Source organism: Canis lupus, chromosome 16 (genome assembly GCF_048164855.1).
Source record: "Canis lupus baileyi chromosome 16, mCanLup2.hap1, whole genome shotgun sequence".
Lineage (NCBI taxonomy): Eukaryota > Metazoa > Chordata > Mammalia > Carnivora > Canidae > Canis > Canis lupus.
The window spans coordinates 26,333,198-26,345,334 of NC_132853.1; the positions used below are offsets into that span (position 1 = coordinate 26,333,198).

The 12,137-nt window shown below is 38.4% G+C and overlaps 2 protein-coding genes and 1 long non-coding RNA gene across 9 annotated transcripts in view; 1 reads left to right on the plus strand and 2 right to left on the minus strand.

The window, feature by feature from the left end:
* Positions 1-816, minus strand: part of BRIP1 (BRCA1 interacting DNA helicase 1) — a 180,653-nt gene extending 179,837 nt beyond the window's left edge. The window contains exon 1 of one of the 3 annotated variants that reach the window (XM_072779704.1): positions 500-816. The gene's annotated coding sequence lies outside the window, so the exon portion shown is untranslated. The remainder of the gene's footprint in view (positions 1-499) is intronic. The other 2 variants (XM_072779705.1, XM_072779703.1) reach the window with 2 other exon arrangements.
* Positions 336-4,937, plus strand: LOC140606400 (uncharacterized). Its single transcript, XR_012008717.1, has 2 exons — positions 336-960; positions 4,238-4,937. It is a non-coding gene; the product is annotated as an uncharacterized lncRNA (long non-coding RNA).
* The window catches only part of INTS2 (integrator complex subunit 2), a 52,502-nt gene continuing 42,616 nt past the window's right edge, over positions 2,252-12,137 (minus strand). For 4 of the 5 annotated variants that reach the window (XM_072779707.1, XM_072779706.1, XM_072779709.1 and 1 more), the window contains exons 20-25: positions 10,620-10,818; positions 7,691-7,942; positions 7,014-7,121; positions 6,779-6,884; positions 5,185-5,361; positions 2,252-4,352 (exon numbers count right to left, since the gene is read on the minus strand). In XM_072779707.1, coding sequence (XP_072635808.1) covers positions 4,183-4,352; positions 5,185-5,361; positions 6,779-6,884; positions 7,014-7,121; positions 7,691-7,942; positions 10,620-10,818 — 1,012 coding nt within the window. In that variant the 3' untranslated portion in view covers positions 2,252-4,182. The remainder of the gene's footprint in view (positions 4,353-5,184; positions 5,362-6,778; positions 6,885-7,013; positions 7,122-7,690; positions 7,943-10,619; positions 10,819-12,137) is intronic. The other variant, XM_072779711.1, reaches the window with a different exon arrangement.

Genomic DNA, 12,137 nt, shown 5'->3' on the forward strand with positions numbered 1-12,137 from the left:
ATGGCCTATGTGCTCCAAAAGGACCACTACTCTAAGGTATTTTCCAGTTGTAGTATTTTTTACTTCTGTGCAGCTCTGAGAATGAGATTTGGGGGAACCCAACCCTTTAATCTGAACTAACAGCTCAGCGCTGGCCTAGTTACTCAGATAGAACCTCGAAATCAATCCATCCCCCGCCCCAGTTGTGGCAACAGGCATCTCAAAAGGGGTAGCTTCCCCCGTACATGGAATAAAGCAAACAAAACCCAAAATACACAACTATCCGCCTCCCGCCGTCGCCCCCTGCCGCCAAGAGTGAGCGCGGGCCGCCGTCTATCCTAACAGGCCTGGGCTCCCGGGAGGGGAGGACAGGCTCCCTCCTCCTCCCGCAGCCCGGTGAGATCCCAGAGGCCCTGGTGATCCAGCCAACCCCGACCGGCCGGCGAGGAGTTTGGGTGAAAGCAGAAAGCACTCCGCCGGCAGGCTTCGCGCTCTCCCCCCGCACGGGAGACAAACTTGCCTGTCCTGAGGAAAACTGAAGCACCACTGACTGGGCTCCGACTCACGGGAGAAAAGGAAACAGATATCCGCAAGTACAGCAGAGCGCTGGCAAAGGGTCACACGCCTCTCTCCCTTCCTCAGCGGGCCGCGGGAGGCTTCGGCTTTCCGCTCCAGCTCGCAGGAGTCCGCTCTACAAGGCTCTCCCAGACGAATTCCCGCCTCCCGCCCCCTCGACTCCCGGCATCCAATCGCCGGATGAGCCCAGACAACCAATCACCCGCCTCGATCAGGATTCAAGTAGCCAATCCCGGTGCAAGGTTAGGGGGCGAGAACTCTGACATCCAATGGAAGCCTCCGCAAGATGAACGGACCCAGGGCACTTGGCGGCACCAGAAGGCGAGCGACAGAAGAGGGAAGGACTCTCCCAAATTTGGGGGATTTAAAGGAAAAGAGTTCTCTCCGTTGGACTTTTTGAAACCGGTGATGTAAGTCGTGCAAAGATTTCTTGGAAACTCGAAGTCTCTAGCCTTAAAAGCTGTAGACAGAAAGGAAACACCTCTAAGCCTTGCTGAGTTCTCCGAGTATTCATCGGTGCCACGCAATTCAAATTCGAACTTCACTAGTAGCCACGCTATCGGAAAGATGGAGGCGGGAATTGCGAGACTGAGCCAAACCAGGCGAAAAGATTCGATGACAAGATTTCATAATATTCAAGGCATCCTCAGGTACCAAATTAAACCAGACAAACGCTCGCAAGGTCTTCCAGCACCAGGTAACTTCTACCTCTATTAAGGCTCATCCACCTTCTGTCCCTCCCGAGACCAGTTTATTCTCCTTTGCTAAGAAGTACACTTAAATTTTCTCAAAATTAGGTTAATCTCTCTGAATTGTTATTTTTAAAGAGTTCTGTATAGCCTAAACTTGGCTAAAATACTAGTGCCCCCAAAAGCAAAACCTGAGACATTTTCACAAATTCGAGAAACTGGTTTGAGAGTGAGGTGTGTGGCAGGAGGGAGCAGCAGGAGGCGAGCTGATTTGTTTGCCTCACTTTCACTTTTACTAGTCCCCAAACGCCAAAACTTAGTCTAAAAATAAATTCTGCCCTTCAGTCATCTCAGACTCAGAAATTTATCCTAAATAAGTAATCTAAAAGAAAGAAAAATAATGCTTCAATTTGATAACGATGCCTATTGTAATACTGAAAAAAAAATCACAAACTTCCCAGTATAGTAATAGGGAGATGGCTATATCAATTCAATCATCATGAAGCAAATAAAATAATTATAAAGATAAATTGCTATAAACCATAATTATAAAAAAGTAAACAACTTGCAAAAAACAATACCATATAAAAGTAAATGAAAAAAAAGCAGACTCTAACTGGGTACTGTAAATTCCATTATGTGACAATATGTGTGTATAAGCAAAGATGAAGAGAAAGTACCAAAAAACATAACTTACTGTTAAGACAGTTGAGGGATAATTTATAAAAATAAGACTGTAAAAATACCTTCAAATTGTTATTCTGCATTTACACATATTTAAAATATCTAATCTTTTAAGTTACTGCTCCAGGGAAACTATTCTGATTTTCCTCTCCTAAATTCGTAAGGCTCTCAACCGACTCTAACCTTGTATTGTCATTTGATGTACATGGCATAATAGAAGAGGGACACACATAGATTCTGGAGCCAGAGAGTCCTGGACTCCAGTCCCTCAAAATGTCCCTTTCAAGTCAGCAGCAGTGAAATGAAACACAAAAAACCACAAGTTCATTTGATAAAGAATATGAATGTTTATAAACCAATATTCAAAATAGCTGCACACATCTTTCACTTGAATAAAAAAAATCACATTGTGACAAATCTTAGAACCTTAACTTAAAATACATGAATATTAACATTTACTAATATATTTACACATTTATTTACATCATCAACAAATCTGATGAAAAACAGCATATGTTATTTTAACACAGCAGGTTTTGACCAGTCTTTGAAAAGTGATCCAGGAATGTGCACTGCATTTAGTTAGAAAACATATTTCAACCTTTTCTGAACTCCTATAGATTACCTACTCACACAAAATATTTCAAAGCCTCAGTTTAAAAACTAAACTAAACAGGAGCAGTTGTATTTAATCTTAAAAGACTTATAAAACTGCCTTGTTTAAAAATATGAAAATTCTTATGGTATTTTTTAAGTGTATGCTTTTACTTTTTGCATCAAAATTACTTACTTGAACATTAAGCATCTAATAAAAGTTATAAATAGTCTATCATCTAGGATACTGTGTACTTCATGATTTGAAACAGTTACAAATTAATTCTTATATAATACCCTTATGAGGTAGGGCCAGTAGTAATCAAGTTTTACAAAGGAGGAAACTGACATGTGCCTATAATGTAGTGAGAAGACTGAAGTTAAATTTCTTTTCTTAAAAATCACACTTTCTTATTAGCCTACCTAATTTCTTTTACAAGTGAAGAGGTCTGTTTCAAGGTAGGGGACTGGGGCAGTGGTTGTGAGGAGTGTGTATCACTCAGGCATTATCTCAGAAAGCAATGAGAAATAACTTCTACATTGGATATTTAACTAAGGAAAAAAATTAGGATTATGAGTTACCTGAATGCATCTACCTAATCAATGGAAGTTACTAACAGACAAATGCAAAATCCTTCAACATGGTACATTACATACTTTTAAATTTTTCCTGAGGTCCAAACACTATATATATATTTTCTTACTCAGAGATCTTCTAAAATTATGATGTGAATTATAATCCTGATAGCACACCAAGGGCTCTTTAATCTAGCCTGTTTCGCTGCTCTAAACTTTAATTAGATACCAATGTATTCCCCCCCCCCCGACTGACCATTAGGTAAGTCCGTAAAACATTATAAAAATAAATCTTATAAAAAAAATTAAATGAGATCTCCTTTCAGATTCTTCTCTGCACAAAGATGTTTCTGTAAACACTTTTAAATTAGTATCTTAAAATTTCAAATTATTCAAATATCTCTTTAAACATATGTCTCCATATTAGTAAAAATTGAAGCAAATATGTAAAATCTTAAAATTCTCATCTGTAATTCCATGGAAATCATTTACAAAAAGCCATCTGCCTTTTTTAAAGTCTTCTCAATACTATTTCTAGAGAAGCAGAATTCTACCTTACATTACTATTACTTGCATTGCAAGTTTTAGTGATTTCTATTGGGTATTTAAACTCCTAAGTTTTCCTGAATTCTCCCTTCCCTTTTTCTCCATTTCATCATTGCATCATTGTCACACTCACTGTTACTAGCTGACCTTAAACACTAGGGCTACCCAGAGATTGATCTTTATAAGAAATTAAAGGCATGGCACTGTTTCTTCATCGCGAAAGCTAAACAAGGCCAAATTCATTTTCTAGTAATGAGTTTCTTAAATGTGCTCCCAATAGAAAAAAAACAAAAAACAAAAAACAAAAAACACTCCACTGCTACAGTATAAACATACCAGAAAAGTAGATCCAAAGAAGTGCCAATCAAATACAAGCAAGCATAATCCTTAAGAGAGTTCTAAATTATACTCATGTTGAACTGAATCGTTTAATGATTTCAAGACGTTATTGTTCCCATTCAGGTTAGAGTTGTTATAAGATGCAGTTTCAAATTGAGTATATGCAGCAAACAGCTTCATTTTTTTGTTTTACTTTTTTCTAAATTCCACTAACACTCATGTTTATTATTTCAATTATTGTGCTTTCAATACAGTGACAGAGCTGTACATCAGGATCCATACTTCCAGTGTCCCCAGATCCATTTTTATAAAGTGGATCTTTACAGATACCAGACCATCCACTTGGCTTCTCCTTTATTTGCTGAAGACCTAAAAACATAAGGAAAATAAATTAATTAATTAATGCAAGGAATCTATGCAATGAAAGGCCGGGACACCTGCACTCTGATGTTTATAGCAGCAATGTCCACAATAGCCAAACTGTGGAAGGAGCCTCGGTGTCCATCGAAAGATGAATGGATAAAGAAGATGTGGTTTATGTATACAATGGAATATTAGCCATTAGAAACGACAAATACCCACCATTTGCTTCAACGTGGATGGAACTGGAGGGTATTATGCTGAGTGAAGTAAGTCAGTCGGAGAAGGACAAACATTATATGTTCTCATTCATTTGGGGAATATAAATAATAGTGAAAGGGAATATAAGGGAAGGGAGAAGAAATGTGTGGGAAATATCAGAAAGGGAGACAGAACATAAAGACTCCTAAATCTGGGAAACGAACTAGGGGTGGTAGAAGGGGAGGAGGGCGGAGGATGGGGGTGACTGGGTGACGGGCACTGAGGGGGGCACTTGACGGGATGAGCACTGGGTGTTATTCTGTATTGTTGGTAAATTGAACATCAATAAAAAATAAATTTATTATAAAAAAAATAATGCAAGGAATCTAGAAAGGAGTTTGGCCTTTTGTTTGACATTAAAACAACTTAGAGGGGATCCCTGGGTGGCGCAGTGGTTTAGCGCCTGCCTTTGGCCCAGGGTGCGATCCTGGAGACCCGGGATCGAATCCCACGTCGGGCTCCCAGTGCATGGAGCCTGCTTCTCCCTCTGTCTATGTCTCTGCCTCTCTCTCTCTCTCTCTCTCTCTCTCTCTGTGACTATCATAAAAAAAAAAAACTTTGAAAATAAGTTACTACTTACGTGTAATAATTGGATCAATGTCTCTTGTCTGAGTGGCAACATCAGAGGCACAGACTTGCCCTATTTGGATCAGCAAAGACATAATATCTTCATACAGTGGAGGAAATGCTCGACAAAAAGAGACCAAACTTGGCAGAGTTGGCATGAAAAAAGCATACCGCTTAGCCTGTGTTAAAACTGTTGGAAAGAAGTTAAACAATACTTTACAAATATAAATTAAACATATATGGCCTATTAAATATAATAGCCATATTAAAACTAAGCACCACACTCTGTGCAGATTACTAAATTTTCTAAGATAAGTCTGATCCTTGCTTTCAGGGAGCTTATAATCTAGTAGACAGCCATCATCCAACATGTAAATTCTTATTCTCAAGCACTATGAGTGAATTATGTTATTTAATTCTCACAGCCTCATAAATGAGGAAAGTAGTATTATGATACCTCTTTTATAGAGGAGAAAAACCCTAAATGAACCTTAGATTAAGAAACTTTTCAAGGCTACACAGCCAGCTAGTGGAGTTGGGATTGAACTCAGGCAGTTAAGTTCCCAACCACTAAAAATAATAAAAACGAAAAGAAAAATGAACAAAGTATTGTGGGACCACTAAGAAAGAATATGAAATTAACTAAGCCATAACTTTAAAAGACTGAATTACATATTTTTTAATTACATATCTTTTAAAATAGTTTAGTTTGATACCATTTTACTCTGCAAACCAGACAGTGATTAAAACATTCATCTAGTATCTAAAACTAGTTTAGTTTTAGAACTTAAGGAAACTATATTTTTTTCTCTTATTTATATATCATGACTGTATTTTTCTGGAACTCTAAGCCTTTGTAATAAATTATAATTTGTTTTCTGTTGATATAATTACATTCAGAAAGCAGACCTGATTTTCATTTGTAAAAGTTTTTTTTTTTTTTTAAAGATTTTATTTATTTATTTAGAGAGAGACGGGACGCCTGGGTGGCTCAGCAGTTAAGTGCATCTGCCTCTGGCTCAGGGCGTGATCCCGGAACTCCGGTGCAAGTCCCACATCGGGCTCCCTGGATGGAGCCTGCTTCTCCCTCTGCCTGTGTCTCTGCCTCTCTCTCTGTGTCTCTCATGAATAAATAAATAAAATATTTTTTAAAAAAGAGAGAGAGAGAGAGTGACAGAAAGATAGCATGCACATGTGTGAGCAGGGGAAGGGGCCAACCGGAATGGGGATCAAATCTGAAGCAGACTCTGCACTGAGCACAGAGCCCAGTGCAGGGTGTGATTCCACAACCATAAGATCTTGACCTTAGCCGAAATCAAGAGTCTGACATCAACCAGTTGAGCCACCCAGGAGCCCCTGAAAACTTATTATATTTACTTAAATCTATATATAATCATTCACAAAATGAAAGATACAATTTGCCTACCTATTCATCTCCTCTACACTATAAATCACATTTGTAATTAAAAATTTTTCAAAAGAATAACTGAAAAGACGGTGTAAATTAAACTACTGGTAACACAAGAACATCATACTATTAAATTCAGTAAAAATATGTACTACTTTACATTAGAAGTCTTTGTTATTGATGTTGGTTGACCACACACCTGTTAGCAAAGTTCCCATGACATTCACAGCTAAGCGAGCCACACTGAGTGACTTTGGTAATGCATACTGGATACACAAATGAGAAAGCAACTGGATAGCAAATATCTGCAATACAAAATCAAAATGTTACATGTTTCTGAGGAATCCTTAAGTATTAAAATTTTTTAAATGTTTGATAACTAGCAGGACTGGAGGGAGATTAAAATTTTCCTAAACCTCCAAAATGCTCATTACCTGTTTTTCAAGTTCTGGCTGTGCAATAAGCTCAGGTATGAAATCCAGACAAATGTGCATAGATGGAATACCTGCGACGGTCAGAGGTAAAAGTTCACATGGATAACCCTATCTCAACAAGAAAGGGGGGAAAAGTTAGAAATTAAAAAAAAGACCTGTAAGTCAAATACAGATAAAAATACATAGGAAGATTTATCTTCCTTTATGTAAAAGTTGCTCAGAAGGCTACAGTGCCCTAAATAAATCCTGGCATTTGACCCTTCTGGTGCACTAGAATAAATTATCTGAACCTATTAGTGTGAAATAAAACCTAAAAACTTGGGGATCCCTGGGTGGCTCGGCAGTTTGGCGCCTGCCTTTGGCCCAGGGCGCAATCCTGGAGTCCCGGGATCAAGTCCCACGTCGGGCTCCCGGCATGGAGCCTGCTTCTCTCTCCTCCTGTGTCTCTGCCTCTCTCCCTCTCTCTCTCCCTCTCTCTCTCTATGTCTATCATAAATAAATAAATAAATCTTAAAAAAAAAAATTAAAAACTCTGGATTTTTGGCCATATCACAAAGGACCATGAACGTTTGAGTGATCTCTGATTTCTAACTGATCCCTATTAGTTTAGTAATCAAACCACTCTCCTTCTCAGATATAAAGTTGAACCATATAAAGATTGTTCTTTGAAAACACACCTGAAAGTGAACAAGTTTAGCAATGTTGGGATCAGCAATGTACATCTGGTGTAAGAGACAACAGATAAGGCACTGAACTTCTCGAAGGTTACAGAGCAAATTGTCTTCTCCTTCCTCCATTCCCTTATTTGAAGCACTGGTAGTAATAACACTTTGAACATTCCTTAGCAAGCTGTCTGGATTAACACCCCTTGCCTTCTCTTCTTCAGTAGGTAAGCAGATCTCCAAGAGAATCTGGACAGCTGCACTATCCTACAAGCAAACAGAACAGTGCATTTAAGAATTTTCTGAAAATTTTATTTGAAAACCAAATCTAATCTTGTTTTCACATGAACAAAAGTGGTAAAATAACAGTTTCTTTAAAAAAAAAGGGATCCGGGATCCCTGGGTGGCGCAGCGGTTTGGCGCCTGCCTTTGGCCCAGGGCGTGATCCTGGAGACCCGGGATCGAATCCCACATCGGGCTCCCGGTGCATGGAGCCTGCTTCTCCCTCTGCCTGTGTCTCTGCCTCTCTCTCTTTCTCTCTGTGTGACTATCATAAATAAATAAAAATTAAAAAAAAAAAAAAAAAGGGGATCCCTGGGTGGCGCAGCGGTTTGGCGCCTGCCCTTGGCCCAGGGCGTGATCCTGGAGACCCGGGATCGAATCCCACATCAGGCTCCCAGTGCATGGAGCCTGCTTCTCCCTCTGCCTGTGTCTCTGCCTCTCTCTCTCTCTCTCTCTCTGTGACTATCATAAATAAATTAAAAAAAAAAAATTAGAAGAGGAGTATTCTGATTAAGTGACATCCTAAACAGGGCCTAAGCAAAAAATGACTTCCACCAAAATCTCCTTCCTTTCCTCTTAAATTCCTACATTTTCCGAGATCCTATCCTGTATTCCCCTCTTTTTCTCAACTGGTTGTTTTTCCTCACCAATTAAGTAATTCCTCTGAAGATGGTGGTTAATAATTAATACCTAAAAGTCACTTCCTAAAGCTTTTTCACTTTTAATTTGAAGATGGGCTCTTTATGGCCCTGGTTTTGCAAAGAAAAAGTCTGCCTTACCATCTATTCCCCCTGTACAAATCACTGTTGCTCAGTCTATAAGCTTGAGTGTCATTTCATAGAACAGTAATTTCCTGAGGGGTGATCCATTTGATGCCCCTACATATAAAGGAGAGCTAGAATCATTTTTAACTAGCAGGAAGAGGTAAAAAAAAAAAAAAAAAAAAAAAGAGAGAGAGAGAAAGAGAATATATGACATGTATCTCTGGAAGACAGCCACTGCCTGGAATAGAAGAAAATAATTATTTCACCTGTTTTTACGAATGATTATAAAGTAAAGTAAGTTTTATTTTATAATTATCATTCTTGGGTTGAAGGGTTTTTGGTCTGGAGTTATTGTTTTGTTGTGTTTTTGTTTGTAAACTCTGGTGTGAGACTACCCAGGCTTGAATACTAGCTCTGCCACTTATTAATGTGTAGCCTTAAGCAAGTGGCTTAACCTCCCTAGGTCTCATTTTCCTAATCTATCAAAATGGATAATACTCCATGCCTAACAGATTGGCTATAAAGATTAAATGAGTTAATATACATAAAGAACTTAGAATAGCACTCAGCACATAGTAAGCATTATATAAATGGTAACTAGTATGATCCTCAATTAGTTACCTGAAATTCTGAGGACCAGATTAATTTTAGAAGTCAGAATTCTTTTTAATGTAATATTATATAATATCTCCAGGAGAGACTAGGGTAGCACACAGTGCAGTCAAATATACTCACATTTCTGCAGTAAAACAACATTCACAATAAGTGAGATAAAGCCATAAATAGCCTCATATCAATTCAGGTCAAGTTTTCTCAAAAATGAGATCACGTCAAGTCAGGTCTTTCTGCCAACTGAATTACCGAAAAAGTGCTTCAGTTTTCATAGCTTATTTGATTTCTGTATCACAGATAAGGGATTGTGGACCTATACTATTGCTCTAATTCCCCTTATTGTCAGTAAAAATATTTCAGAAGATATGTTTCAAACTAAGAAAACATTTCTACTTTGAAGACCTCAAATTGCTTAACTTTTAATCATCTCACATCTCCTGACTTACTTAAAAATGACTAAAGGCTTCGGAAAATCCTACATTGTTCTAAAACTTTTCTAAGGGCCCCTGACTGGCTCCGTAAGTTAAGCGTCTGCCTTCAGCACAGGTCACAATCTCAGGGTCCGAGGATCAAAGCCTCACATCTGGCTCCCTGCTCACCAGGAAGGAAGCCTGCTTCTCCCTCTCCCTCTGCCTGCAGCAACCTCAGCTTGTGTTCTCTCTCTCTCTCTCTGTCAAATAAATAAAATCTTTAAAAACTTTTCTATATATAAAACAACTCCTTGTATTGTCATACTATTTACCACTACTTGACATTTTATTATATATATACTTGTTCTGTTTGTCTCCACCCTTCAATTTTAAAAAAACAAAAGTTTTATATTTTGTTAACATGTAAATCTCATTTAAATGGCTCTTAAACTAATATTATGAAGATTATTCCTAATTTTAGTAATATAGTCCATCTGATATTCAGAAGCAAAGGAAACAACTATAATACATTCTGTAATGAAAGACATGCACAACATGTCACTGTTGTACATAGAGGGCTATCATATCCCATCTATTTAACTAATTATATTAACAGGAAACCCATGCCCTTTCTTGGCTAATTTTATTTTTTATTTTTATTTTTTTTAATTTTTATTTATTTATGATAGTCACAGAGAGAGAGAGAGAGAGAGAGAGAGAGAGAGGCAGAGACACAGGCAGAGGGAGAAGCAGGCTCCATGCACCGGGAGCCCGATGTGGGATTCAATCCCGGGTCTCCAGGATCGCGCCCTGGGCCAAAGGCAGGCGCCAAACCGCTGCGCCACCCAGGGATCCCCTCTTGGCTAATTTTATTACCTGAGCAGCCAGCAATGCATTTTTCAATTCTTCTCTGGTAACTTCAGGGCCATCAGTTTGCCCAACTAAACCTATTGTATTATTCTGGGAAGGCCTATCTTGCTCTGCTGTTTCCTTCAGATGAGCACTAAGGTAGGCTTTGGATGCAAGCAGATAGCCATTCAACATGTGTAGAGTGATATCCATCAGTGGGGGGCATCTAACACAGAAAGAAGAAAAATACATGAGAAAGAATATAAATTTATAAATTACTCAGAATATGATCAATCAGTGGTGAATAGTACCTAAAAAACCTAAAGAGTTGTAGTACTCTTATTACACTGAAATATTTATTTTATTTTTTTAAGATTTTATTTATTCATGAAAGACACAGAGCGAGAGAGGCAGAGACACAGAGCGAGAGAGGCAGACACAGGCAGAGGGAGAAGCAGGCTCCATGCAGTGAGCCCAATGTGGGACTCAATCCCAGGACTCCAGGATCACGCCCTGGGCAGAAGGCAGGCGCTAAACTGCTGAGCCACCCAAGCTGCCCTACACTGAAATATTTATTTAAAAAGTTTAATAGATTTATCCTATCCTCTATATTTTGATTATATTGAATACATATTAAATATTATCTATTTCATCTCATCAACTAAAATCAAATATAACGTATGCCCTTTTGCAAAAAGAGCAGTACTACCAGTAAATCTCTTAAGTAGGAACCTGCAAAGCAGCTGTCCTCAAAGAGAAACATTCTACAATTGATAAGATGAAGGAAACTAGAACAGAATATTTATTCTTTCTATTCCTGTTTCTCCTTTGGAGCAAGACAACTCACTATTCCAAAAGTGCTTCATCCACTTGACCTGAGATAAGTTATTTACAGTTATTCATTCCACAAAGATTGTTGCAGATTAAATTAAAGGAGGTAAGAATAAATACAAGAATTACATACAAAAAAGGAAACAAAAAAATAAATAAATTAGTAACCACTAAAATTTAAAAAGCCAAGCCCAGGGCGCTTGGGTGGCTCAGTTAAGTAAGCATCTGATTTCGACTCAGGTCATGATCTCAGGGTCCTGGGATCCAGCCTTGCATGGGGCTCTGTGCTCAGCGGGATTCTGTTTCTCACTCTGCCCCTCCCCCAACTCGTGGGCACGCACCTGCTCTAATAAATAAAATCTTTAAAAATATATAAAAAATAATATGAATGATCACTTAGTAAAAAAATGTTTTTAAATTAACAAAATTAAAAGGCAAAATTGGGGCAGCCCAGGTGGCTCAGCGGTTTAGCACCGCCTTCAGCCCAGGGCCTAATCCTGGAGACCCAGGATCGAATCCCACATGGATTCCTGCTTCTCCCTCTGCCTGTGTCTGTGTCTCTGTCTCTCTCTCTCTCTGTGTGTGTTCTCATGAATAAATAAATAAAATCTTTAAAAAAAAGGCAAAATAGAACAAAGAAAAAAACTGCAAGAGCTAATATCCTTTATGAAGAACTCTTTCCAAATCAAAAAAAAATAAGCATTTCAATAAAAA